Source organism: Diabrotica undecimpunctata, chromosome 3, assembly GCF_040954645.1.
Source record: "Diabrotica undecimpunctata isolate CICGRU chromosome 3, icDiaUnde3, whole genome shotgun sequence".
NCBI lineage: Eukaryota > Metazoa > Arthropoda > Insecta > Coleoptera > Chrysomelidae > Diabrotica > Diabrotica undecimpunctata.
In genome coordinates, this window is record NC_092805.1 from 38,696,998 (window position 1) to 38,710,444 (window position 13,447).

Sequence of the window (13,447 nt, forward strand, 5' to 3'; positions counted from 1 at the left end):
ATAGTATATTTTCAAAATACTATCTGCATCTGCTTGTTATTTCTTCCGTCCTTCACAAGCTTTATATCTTTTTTTATCAAATTTTCTTCAATTCTTTTAATATGTTGCTTATTCTGTCATTTTAGTTAAAGCATATATCTACAGCCGCTTCTTGTGACTGACTCCAAAACGTGTGATCATGAAAATAAAGTAGAATATATTGATCATTATTAAAGTAAACAAATTGGTACTTAAGACATTTATTTTTACAGAACTTATTCACCTAGGAACCTAAACTGTAAATAAATAAATCTATCTATAAAATACAATTAAATAGTTTTGAGCATTACAAAAACCTAACTAACGTACAATTCTTTAAGTAAATACCTAAGAACTTATTTCGTATAGTAAAAATAATTTACAAAATTTTTGGCATTGTACAAAGTCAAACGAAAAATTAAACGAACTATAAGTTGCGGCTCTTGATCACCGGACATCCTGAAAGAGAAAAAAGTATATTTAATATGAATAAAAAAAATTTAATGGAGTGTAAATATAGCAAGTTTATTTATATAGAGCCATAGAAAACAAAATAATTAGAGTAATCTGTGAAAAAAAAAATAACGTGGCAATGGGAACTGTAGTTCCCGATTTTAACCACTTAAATAGAATAAAATAATTATAACTTTGTTTACATACAACTCTTTATATTGCTGGTGATAATTAAATAAATGTCACCCAATGATATTCTTAAAAATAAAATTCACAACCTGCTATAATTATAATTTTTCTCGATGGTTGGATAGAATTGAACAAAATGCTATAAAAAGTAGAGTACTAATATTTGGCGTTTAAATACCTATAAGTACAATTTCAGAGATCAATTCTTTCTACTTGTCAATACTAGTTTTATGATATTGAAACTTGTATAGCATCTGATTCTATCTATAGTGAACAATTTCCGCTACGAATTCTTTAAAATATCTTCGATTTACTTCCATTTATTTTTGCAAGAGTTATAAAATGAATCAAATAACAAAACTTATGCAATGCCAATATGTGCTTTTATCCTAGGGGTAAATGCCACCCTTTCTCAGGCCTTTAAATCTTAAACTTTAAACCTAAAAGTCAAAATTATCTTAGAATTAGATAAATAATCAAATTTTATACAGAAAGTTTTTTTGTTAACTTGTCTTTAAAAAAAATTTTTAGAAATATATGGTGCAACTACACTACATTTTCAGATTTTGCCGAGAAAAAGCGCATTTTCCAAACAACTAGAAAAATGCAAAAATTATCCCGCTACTAAAACCAAGGAAGGATGAAAGTATACCGAAAACGTACAGGCCAATATCCCTCCTGGAGTCAATAGGAAAAATATTGAAAAAGATCATCCACAGAAGAAACATGCAGAAAGAAGAAGAGTCATCCAAGAAGACCAATTCGAATTCAGAAGAGCAAGAAACTGTGACCTACAGCTCGCAAGAGTTGTCAGCGATACGGAGATCGGCTTCAACAGATACCAGAAAACTGGAATGGCCATCCTCGACATCGAAAAGGAGAACCACACAGTCTGAAAGAAAGCCTCATACATAAGATGGAGAGAGCTAGATTGCCACATTATTTAGTTAATATATATGTCATTCATATCTAGCTAATACAACTTTTTAAGTTTCAGAAGACCACAAGACGTCCAGGATGCAAGATGTTTAGGAAGGAATGGCTCAGGTCAGTATACTATCTCCCATTTTATACAACATTTTTGTTTCGGATCTACCAGTAAATGGAAGAACAAATATAGCACTATAGGCAGACGACGGGCAATCTACTCATCAGGGAAAGAGGACAGAAGGATAATCTAGACGTTAGAAAACCACTTGGAGAGGATCTCAGAATTCACGGATAAATGGAAAATCAAGATAATGCTGAGAAGACACAGTTCATCATCTTCAATAGCAGCCTGTCTCACCAGTAGTCGACCTCACGATGAGAGGAAACGGCATCCACTCTGAACCATCAGTCAAGTACCTAGGAGTCCACCTCGACAGAAAACTAAACTTCACAAAGCACGTTCAAGAAACCAAGGTAAAAGCAAATGTAACGAAGAAACTAATACAACCTTATATTTTCAGGACAAGTGCCCTAACGAAGGACAAGAAGATCCAATTATACAAGGCCTACGTTGGGTCGTTGATGTTATATGCAGTTTCAGTATGGAGTTCCAGAACCAACTAAAGGAAACTAGAGAGGAACAGAGACATCGTGTTATCGAATAATCCATGGTGCATTATGGAAGGATGGAGTGACAAATGCAACCATCCAGGAAAGGCTCCAGTACACACCACAGGTGGCTGAGAACAGGACAAGATACTTCTTTCACCAAGCTACAAGAAGACTCCTAAAAACAAGAGACATACTCCACACAAATCAAATACAGAGGATGTAAAGAAATAAACATAGGCTGATAGATCATCTAATCAGCAATTAACCAGGTGGTTGCAGCTTCGACCAAAGATAGCAGGTACGATGCCGAAAAACAAGTACCTACAGAAACAAATGCTAAGAAGTTTATGACAGAAAATGCAAGGTCCGAGGCGATGCAGTTCAACCAGTAGGCGGTGAAGAAGCGGGACGTCAAGAAAGAACGCCATGATATCTTAGGATTATATTAAGAGCAATACACGTTAAAAAAAAATAAAGCAAAAGAAGCCGATTTTTTCTTGGCCGAAAATTTATTTGAAGATAGAACAGTAAATAACTGAAAAACGAGCAGTTTATTGGGGCAAATAATTACAGTAGAAAAAAAATACAGTATATTATTCTTTTTTAGAGATAATTAATTATATAAGTCTAATATTCATAGAATTCACCTCTAAATTTTTTTTACATCTATGTTTTGTAAAATATTCAAAGTTTAGAACATACTATTGTGACATAAAAAAGTAATTTATTTAGGGGTTGCGATAAGTTTTAGTTTTGCTGATAATGACGTCACTTATAATGGTATTTTTTTTGTCAGGCCCATCTTAATTTCATTATAATTTTTTAAATTTTTGTCCTAAAACTTTTTATAAAAGTTTTTGTGTTTTTATTTGTCCATCTCCATATACAGGTCTTAGAGGCCCTTGGCTTTGATGGTCTTGACTAGTTTTTACTACTTTTTACTGTCATTTTCTTGCACTTTCCATTCTATTGTTTCCATTTCTTCTTTGTAGGTCCGGACGGCATCAAACCAAGTCCTTCGTAGTCTCCCTCTTATTTTTTTTTGCAGGATTCTTATGATGTTTTTTTCTTTTGACTAAAACTTTTACTTCTCATTTGTTGTTTATATTTTGTTAGTCATTTTTCAGGCAGTTTTTAATTTAAACCTGCTTGAAGTGAATATATGATGACTAGAAACGAATTGAACGAGAGTAGTGAATCGATGTCAAGAACCGCTATACTATGACGCTAGTTCCGTGGTGCCAGTTCCGTGACGCTCGCCTTAGGATTTTGCTGTAGAGAAAAAAAGTAATACAATGCAAGTATAGAAGCTTCATTTTAAAAAACATATCTATAGAAGTAATTTACACGATACGATTTAGAGGTTTTGGATGTTGCCAAAGCTAATAAAAACAAACTTATGACGAGAGAAATGGACTATTTAAGGTGAAGTTGCAGTAAATCAAAACTAGGAAGGGTCAAAAATGAGTCAATAAGTAATCAAATGAAGCTAGATCGTAATTTAAGCGATCACTGTTGATACTAATATAGTCTAATTCCTCTTCATAAATACGCATGAATTTATTAATTGATTTAAATTTTGTTATTAATATTGGAATGAGTATGAGAAAGAAAAAGAATAATGGGAAAAACTCTAAATTATTTTCATCTGAATGATAAATTTAACAGTTGATATTAGCCTATTGAGCTAATATATTTAAGAGCATAACAGATTTTAACTAAAAACAATAAATAAAAATAGAAAAAATATTGAAAAAATGCGAATAAATAACTAATCATACTGTTTTTTTTTTAAAAGCAAGCAATGATAATAATAAACCAATAATGATACTAATAAACTAGACAAAAGAACTTACTACAAACTGAACATTGACTTTCATCTGTGCCATCACCGCAACCATCTCTTCCAGAACAAGCAATTGCGCTAGATCGACATCTGCCATTTCCACATCGTAAAGGACAATATTCTGTTCTTCTCCTCCTCGCTCGGCCTTTGCAAATGTGAGGGGGTTCGTCACTGCCATCACTACAGCCTAAAATATATATTCATAACAATAGTATGTCAAGCAAATACAATTGATATTCCTATTTACTATTAATTAAATTAATATAGCATGAACTTAGTTTTTCTCAGGGGATTTTAGAGTTTTTTTTATAAGAAATTTATAAACATGGATAAATATGTGTGTTTCTTTATTGATGGTTATAATACGACTCTCATCTTAAAACTGACTCAACTAATACCGTCTATATTTTATCTAAGCTTTTGTATTAGATAACAAACACTTCTTTCTTCTCGTAGTAGTACAACCCGGGGTGGGTTTTGGCTGACTGCTCAACTTGCTTCCATCTTGAACGGTCGTCCATAATAGTTGGGTCAGTGGGTAGCCCCATTGTTCTTAGATCTGACCATATATTGTTTCTCCATCGCATTAGTGGACGTCCTAAGGGCTTTCTTCCTGTGGGGGCTTCCTCCCATATTAACTTTGTAAGACGGTTATTAGGGAGTCTATGGACATGGCCAGCCCATCTTAGACGTTGGGATTTATTCTCTTGGACTATATCGCTCGCTTTATACATCTACTTGACCTCAGAATTTGTTCCCATTCGGTATTGGCTGCTTTAATGTCGTGATAAGGCCCAAAGTTTCTTCTGAGGATTTTCCTCTCAAAACATCTAAGTTTTCTTTCAGATTCTTTGGTCAAGGTCCACGTCTCACACCCATACATGAGCACCAGTCTAATCACCGTTTTATATGTTCTAATATTTGATGTTCGTGTTAGGCTTTTAGATTTAATAGTATTGTGGAGGCTGTACGTACATCAGTTTGCTGCCTGAATTCTTCCTTTAATCTCTTCCGCGATATCGTTATCTGCAGTGATTGTTGCTCCGAGATATTTAAAATTCTCCACTCTTTCAAAATTAACTATTGTAACATTTTGCCCTATTCTATCTCGTCCCTTTTGTCTGTTGATGCACATGTATTTGGTTTTCTCTTCGTTTATCCTTAAACCAGTTTTCTTTGCCTATACCTCCAATTAATTAAAAGTCTCCTTCATATTGGTGACTATGCTTCCCAGGATAGTCACCATAGACCGTTTGACATCTGTTAGAGGCACATGGCTAATTCATCCTTCATATCTCCTTGTCGTTACTATAGGGATTAGAATTTTTTACAGTCTTCCCCTTTACGCAAAGCTTGTATTTGCTTATATTTCTTTTGCTTATTTTGGTTGTTGTCATGCTTCATCCTCGGTTCATGTCATGTTTCAGTCATACGGTTATCTGAGTATAAAATCCTCAGATTCTACAACTTAGCGGATATCATAAGTAAATTATTCTAGAGTTTGCAGCTCGCGTCCAAAAGTTAAGTAGGTAGCGGTTTGTCTTGTGGACTCGATCTATACTGAGTTCATGGCAAATCTAACCGATGATATCTTCTCAAGCCAAGTGTTATGCTCAGTTCTTACAAACATAGCAAGTCTCGGTTTTAAATCTCCATTCTTGCGCTCTACCATGTTAGCAGAAGGGTAATAGAGTTGAGTAAAATTCTCTTTTATCTGTAAAACATAGCAAACTTGTTGCATTACGTCAGACACGAATTGCACACCATTATCACTGATAATTCTTCGGGATATGCCAAATCGTAAGAATACTTCGTCAATAAGCTTCATAGCGCATTATTGCGCGGATGCTTGAGTTATTGCAAATATCTCCACCCACTTAGTACTTGTACACTAAAATTAACAACCAAAGTAGTAACAAATTAATTGAATGACATTATAACATTAGCAGAAGAACAACAAGGTTTAAGGTTGGGAAGATAATGTATCGACGCTATATTTATAATGATGCAAGTGCAAGGGAACTCATTTGAATACAATAAACCGGCATATCTATGATTTGTGGACCTGACAAAGGCATTTGATCGGGCCAAATAAAAGGACGCTATCCACTTATTGTACGCAAATATCTCTAGGAATAATCAAAACGATCAAAAATATCTTTCAAAGCAACAAAATAAAAGTAAAATTAGAAGAAAAACTAACTGACCCTATTGAAGCTGACAATGAAATAAGACAGGGAGATTCCCTGATTACTCTATTGTTCAACCTGATTATGGATGAAATAATAAAAAAAGTAAGAAATAAAAAAGGATACCAAATGGGCGAAAAACAACTTAAAATAATCTGTTATGCAGACGACACAATACTACTCTCTCAGAATGAAGATGATTTACAATGTATGCTGTACCAATTTAATATAACTGCCAAAAAATTTAACATGTTAATTTTCCCCGAAAAGACAAAATGCATGGTTATAACAGCAAATTTACTAAGATGTAAATTCAAGCTGGAAGGTCAGATAATAAAACAAGTTATGGAGTAAAGAATAAGAAGAGAAAGCGCAGTACGACAAAACTAAGACCAGAGATTTGTTAAAAAAAAATTAAGAAGATAAAACGCTCCTTTGCACCAAATCACAAAGCTATCAAAGTCGAAAATGGAAATTACTCACTACTGAAGAGAACATATTAGATGTAAAGAATATTGTTGAAAATTAATGATAAAGGAAAGTATGAAGAACTTACCAAAACTAGAAAACACAACTTTTTACTGAGAACCTTACATACTTCAATGACTTTGGAGAGAAAGTAATACACCAAATCTGCCAAGGATTATTGTAAGTATTAGAAATATGCACATAACCCGAGTTATCCATATCTTGACAAAGTCGGTATTTCTATAAATAAAAAAGAGAGTCAGGGATTCGTTTATTAGACTTACTTTATTTTATAAAACATTATTTTGTTTTGCAGTTTTTTTGTCAATGATCTGATCTGATGGTTTCAAACTGCTTAGGTTTTTTTCGTATATTGTTTATAATCATACTGTTTTATACCGTCTTCTTCTTATTCTAATACCGCTACAAACCCTTTTTATATGTTAAACTTACCAATTATAGCATTGCAAAATTCATACTCTGGTAGACATTTCCCATCTCGACACTGAAATGTATCTGGTGGGCAACCTTTCCTTCCGATAGCCTGGCAGTTCATTTCGTCCTCTCCCAAGGCACAATCCTTGGATCCATCGCATCTGCTTGCTCTCGATATGCATTTTCCTGATGATTTGCAACTAAAAATAAAGTTAACACGTAATAAAATTTTCTAAAAAGCTTTACGATCTTTTAGATCGTAGCTTGGAGACGTAAGTATATGGGCCAAAATAGCCCTTTGAAATTTACAATTTACGGCCTATAACTAAAAGGGATAACACAAACAAACACGATAAGAGACGAAGAAAATAATATATAGAAAATAATAGCAGATTTAAAAAAAAACAGTAAACAAAAATTAAAAGAATTAAAAATAGTCTATTTTCAATAAAGGAAAGAAAAGTCAATAATAAAGATCAAGGTTTATAAAAAATTAAACACTAAGTTACCAATAAAATATAATTAATTGGACTTTATAATTACCTAAACGCTTCTTGGGGACATTTATTAGGTAAACATTCTTCATCTGAGCCATCGCTGCAGTCTTTTCTACCATCGCAAACGAAAAACCAACTGATACATGTACCGGTGCTTCGACACTAAAAAGTAGGATTTTAAAATTGTTTATTATTTATTATCAACACTATAAATTATTTTTCAAATCTACTATCGTATGTGATATGAAATAAAACTTGAAATTACCAATTTTTTTGTAATTAAAATCTTATCGGTGAATAAACCAATGACGGACAACTTTTGGTTTGTCTTTATTTATAAATGTCAATTTTGTTCAACAATTATGTTCAAAATATACAACCGTGAAATACCCAAAAATTGTATCCTAAGGTTAAAATTTTAGCGATGCAACGATTTACTGGGCCTAACAGGAGAACCACCTCTTACCCTAAGAAGGAAGTTTTTATGCCTCGCGTATACATCTTCAGTCGCCAGTAACAAATTACACCCAGTGTTTCGAAATACATTTACGGATCGTTACCTAGAAACTTATAAAAAAAAGTGAGTTCGATTTATCATTCTATGAAATAGTCCGAAGAAATTTAAACTCCTTGGTTAATCATGATTCCCGAGATTAATACGACACTACTCCAATATTAAAAATCAGAGACATCAGGCAATGTAATCCGACAGTCATTTTTAAAAGAACTCGAGACTTGCGGGGAAAGTTTTTGCATTTATACAGACTCTAAATATGCAAGCGGAGTAGGAGCAGCATTTGTCACTTCACATTTCTCTTCCCAATTTGAATTAATGTCAGCCATTTCTATATACACAGCAGAATTATATGCAATATTACAAGCCCTCATGCATATTAAAAGTTCAAACCATTCTTCCTACGTCATTATCAAGGATTCTTTAACCTCGTTAACAACAATTGGTTAACTATACTCTAAGAACCCTATAGCCTTACTTGTCAAGAAAGAACTTGCTGCCTTACAAGAATCTGGTTCCGAAGTCAACTTTATGTGCGATCCATCTCACATTGGAATACAAGGTAGGTAATGAAAAAGCAAACCTCCAAGCAAGAGAAGCTATCAATAACGACCATGCTATACTAGTGTCAAAAACTACCTCCAGTGACATAAAACAGATCGTCAAATAAAAAGTGATCAGTGCATGGCAAACTAAGTGAGAAAAAAAAAATAAATCAACAGTGAAACCGTGGCGCTTAGTAAACCTAAAAAAGAGCTCACCAAGTCAAAATTTCTCGGCTTCGATTAGGTGCATGATACTATAACAAACAAGGTATGCTCACTTGCCGTTCTAATTTTAATCGACTTTGCGCATGACGTCATATCGAGTCAAAGCCAGGGGACTTGTGTGGATCTTATTTTAACGATGCATCATATGCCAACGTTGTTCCATTACTGTATTGAACAACTTCGAAACTTAAACTGTTAACAGTATACCTCGATGCCATATCTTGCACTAAGAAGTCATAACTAGTTACTTTCTGTGAAAACGTGGTTTGAAAATTATTAAGTAATTTGTAAAATGAATTAAAGAAATATATGAATCTTCAAATTGATTGTGTGTATTACAAACAAAAAAGATATTGCTACAAAACATAAATTAAATATAAAAGACCGGTAAAATGTAAAGAATTTGAAACATAAGGAAAAACAGGTCATACTTTTTTTTTTTTTTTTTTTTTTTTTTTTTGTGGCATTGACTTTCGTCATTCAGCCAGTCTCGAAAGGTTATAATATATTCCTTAAAAAAGTATACACAGATAAGTACAGATTATTTCTCTCAGACAAATGCACAGCGATATCCCTAAAACGAAATAGACGAATAATTAATAGAAGAACATGTCGAAGGGAAATACAAGGACACTCGCTTCTCGTCTAGGGGTCCGTCAAGACATTTATTTTAACAGACAAACAATACTGGACCACGGATAAGGTATTGTTACATATAGGATAAACAAAGGGTACAAGTCTAATCCTATACACGCTCATGAAAATTTTCATGAACGAGTACCAGATTTATAAAGCTATGCATGTGTCTGACAAAAATTCTATAATTAAATTATATATTGTTACAGAACCTATGGCTAACAAAGACTGTATATTATATGGAGCGTATGTATTGCATTTAGTTAATTTTGTATACAGGGAGTTTGAATGCTGAATAAATTTAGGACACTCAATGAAGATGTGATCGAGGTCACCTAGCTTGCCGCAATGTTTGCAACTATCATCATCGATGACTTTAATTTTAAATAAATGGCATGGGTAGCATGCATGTCCAAAGCGTATGCGATTTATAGTAGTAATATATTTACGAGGAGCTTTGAAATTCTGAAACCAGGTTGTTTGAGGTAGAGTTGGTTGTAAAGAGGTATACCTTTTATGGTTTGTAGAACAGTAATGTTTCCATTGCTCTTTCCATCTAAGTTGCTGATTTTTTTTGAAAATCGTAGTAACATCTGGTGTGTTAAGCATATATTTCAACGTAGAGCCAGTTGTTACACTCATTTTAGCCAAGTGATCTACATATTCATTGTGTTTGAGACCAATATGTGCTTTGACCCAAATAAATTTTATGTTGACTCCAGTCGATGATAAATGATACAATCGGTCTTTTATTTCAAATATGTAGGGGTTGCTAAATGTTGAGGGTAATTCAATGTTTTTTATGCTCTGCAAAACTGAAAGGCATTCTGACAGAATTAAGATATGTCTATTACAGGTGTTTTTAACATATTTTAGAGCTTCAAGTATAGCTATTGATTCCGCTGAAAAGATAGAAAATTCATCTGGTAGTTTATACTTGAATTCTACGTTTGTAGCAGGTAAAAAGTATGCGCATCCAGTCCCTTCTGTTGTTTTTGATGCGTCCGTGTATATTACTGTGGCTTCCCTATAATCCTGCAATAGAGATATTAGAAGATTGCTACTCATAATGGTGTTCTCACTATAAGTGGGTATTATAACCTGAGTTCTGTGGAATAAAGAATAGTAGTCTAAGCTTCTGTCAACCGTGTCCAATTTCTTGAAAAAAATAGGATTATTCTGTAATGCCATGCATAAAGGCGGGGAAGGTTTTTTCTCCCAATATTTGTTTGTAAGATCTGACTCGTTAAGTTGACGGACGCTTGAAAATAACTGGGAGTTAGTTAATAGAATTTTAAGAAGGCTTTTTTCACTTAAAAAATTTCTTCTATGTTCCAGGGGTAGCTCAGCGGCTTCAACATATAAGGGTTGTATAGGGGTTGATCTCATAGCACCCAAACATACCCTCATAATAGAATTTTGAAACGTGTCGATTTTTCTTAAAAGGTTCTTAGAGGCGGAACCATAAAGAGTAGCACCGTAATCTAGAATAGATCGTATATATGCGCGATAAAACAACAAGGATGTTTCTACATCGCAACCCCACCACGTTTTAGTTGTCATTCTGAGGAAATTGCTGCCTTTGTTACATCTATCAAGCATGTACTCTATGTGTTGTCTCCAAGTTAACTTCTTATCCAAAATAAGGCCTAGATATTTGACATGATTTTGAAGCTTAAAACATTGATCGTTCAGAATGATATTTTCATTTGTAGGAATGTTGTGTCTTGTGAAGATAGATACTACTGATTTTTCTATGGATAAATTGAGACCATTCTCTAAGAACCATGAAAAAAGGGATTCACATACTTTGCTAAGGCTTTGTATACAGGTTTCATATTTTTTGTTTTCTGTATAGATGCAGAAATCGTCGGCATACTGTACGATTTTGAATGAACTGTTATTTATTTGGATGTTATGTATTTCAGAGCTGTATATATTGAATAAGATTGGAGATAAAACTGAGCCTTGTGGTATACCTTGATAATTATATCGCGGTCCAATTAGCTTGTTATTATGATCTCTTACATAGATGATCCTCTTTGTGTAAAATCCAATTATTGTATCCACGAATGCGGTTGGCATATGAAATAAATTAACCATTTTATTTCTTAAAGTTGACAAGCAAACTGATTCGTATGCTCCCTCAATATCCAAGAATAGTCCTGTTAAATAGTTGTTTCTGGTTAAGGTATTTTGTACATCTACCACAATGGTTGTTAGAGCATCTAGTGTTCCAAAGCTTCTTTTATAACCAAACTGATTTTCTGGTAGCAAATTATTTTTTTGTAACCACCAATCCAGTTTAAATTTTATGAGTCTCTCTAGAGTTTTAAAAACACAGGAAAGTAACGATATTGGTCTGTATGAACTTGCAATATTTGGATCTTTACCAGACTTTAGGATAGGAACCACAATGGCGTTTTTAAATGAATCAATAACGATGTTATTTTGAATGATGTCATTAAATACCTGTAACAGCAGATCTTTAGCGGCTCTTGGTAGGTTGATTAACATAGGGTATTTGATTTGATCAATCCCTGGGGAGGTATTATTGCAATTTTTGAGAGCGAAGTCTAATTCAGATTTAGTGAAAGGTTTCAACAAAAAGTGATTGGATTGGTGACTTTGTTCGGATTGGTTAGAGAAATATTGAACCCAGGGAGGAGAAACTTTATTAAAGAAGTCATCTAAAACTTCATTGCTGAAAGGTTTTATACTATTCTGCGGTTTTCGATTCATTTTGTTGGCCTGTGACCATATTTGCTTAGCAGAGGTATTTTTGTTTAAATTGGAGCACCATTTGATCCAACTGGATTTAGCTTTTTGCTTCAACTGCTTTTTTGTTCGAGCAGTAACTTCCTGACATTTTAAGTAGTTATCAAAACTCGATGAAAGTTTGTAAGCTTTTAAAGCCTTTTTTCTTTCATTAATTATAATATCACATTCAGGGTCCCACCATGGTGGTGGGGGACGATTTTTGAGTTTAAGAATTTTATATTGAGGGATAGATTTTGAAGCAGATTCATTAATACAATTAATAAGAAAATTATAATTTTCGTAAGTGTTTAAAGAGATACTATAGTTGACAAACATGTTTTCTATTAAGGATGTATAAAGTGACCAATTGGCTTTATTGATATTCCATTTGCTTTTTGGATAAATTGTTTCATGTGATGTGTTAGTTGTGGAAAGGTTCATGGTTATAGCAAAATGATTTGACCCTAAGGTATCTGAAGATACGGACCAGGAAACTTTACTGGCTAGATTAGCTGTACAGAGAGAAATGTCAATCATAGATTTCTGAGTACCATATTTGGAAAGATATGTGGGTTCCCCATTATTCAAAATAATAAGATCTAGGTCCTCGACACTGCTGACGATTTGATGACCTGCAGCATCATTGTGCAGTGAGCCCCATAAAGAGTTATGAGCATTCATATCCCCTCCAATTATACAAGGTGATGTAACTTGAGAGAAGATATTTTTCCAATCATCTTTAGAAGTATGGACTTTAGGAGGCCTATACACAGACAAGAAACTTAATTCTAAATTGTTAAATTTAACGGAGATACCACAAACTAAAATTTTATCATTGAAATTTTTAGTAATATTCACTTGACAGAATGAGATAGAAGTTTTAATCAAAATTGCTACACCGGCATATCCATCGTATCTATCCTGGCGGATTATATTATAACCTTTAAATATATAGTTTTGATTTGGTTTGAACCATGTTTCACTTAACAACGCTATATCAATGTTTTCAGCTGTTAAAAAATGAACTAAACTATTTTTATTGGATGCAACGGACCTTCCGTTCCATTGTAAAATTCTCAGAGTTGTTTGTCCTTGGAAAACCTTATTTACTGAAGATGTCCTCCAACATC

At 33.4% G+C, this 13,447-nt stretch overlaps 1 protein-coding gene across 2 annotated transcripts in view; it reads right to left on the bottom strand.

Annotated features, from left to right (window-relative positions):
• Positions 1-223: 223 nt before the first annotated feature.
• Positions 224-13,447, bottom strand: part of LOC140436715 (uncharacterized) — a 369,152-nt gene continuing 355,928 nt past the window's right edge. For both annotated transcript variants that reach the window (XM_072525765.1, XM_072525764.1), the window contains exons 7-10: positions 7,684-7,799; positions 7,159-7,340; positions 4,059-4,235; positions 224-477 (exon numbers count right to left, since the gene is read on the bottom strand). In XM_072525765.1, the coding sequence (XP_072381866.1) occupies positions 446-477; positions 4,059-4,235; positions 7,159-7,340; positions 7,684-7,799 (507 nt within the window). In that variant the 3' untranslated portion in view covers positions 224-445. The remainder of the gene's footprint in view (positions 478-4,058; positions 4,236-7,158; positions 7,341-7,683; positions 7,800-13,447) is intronic.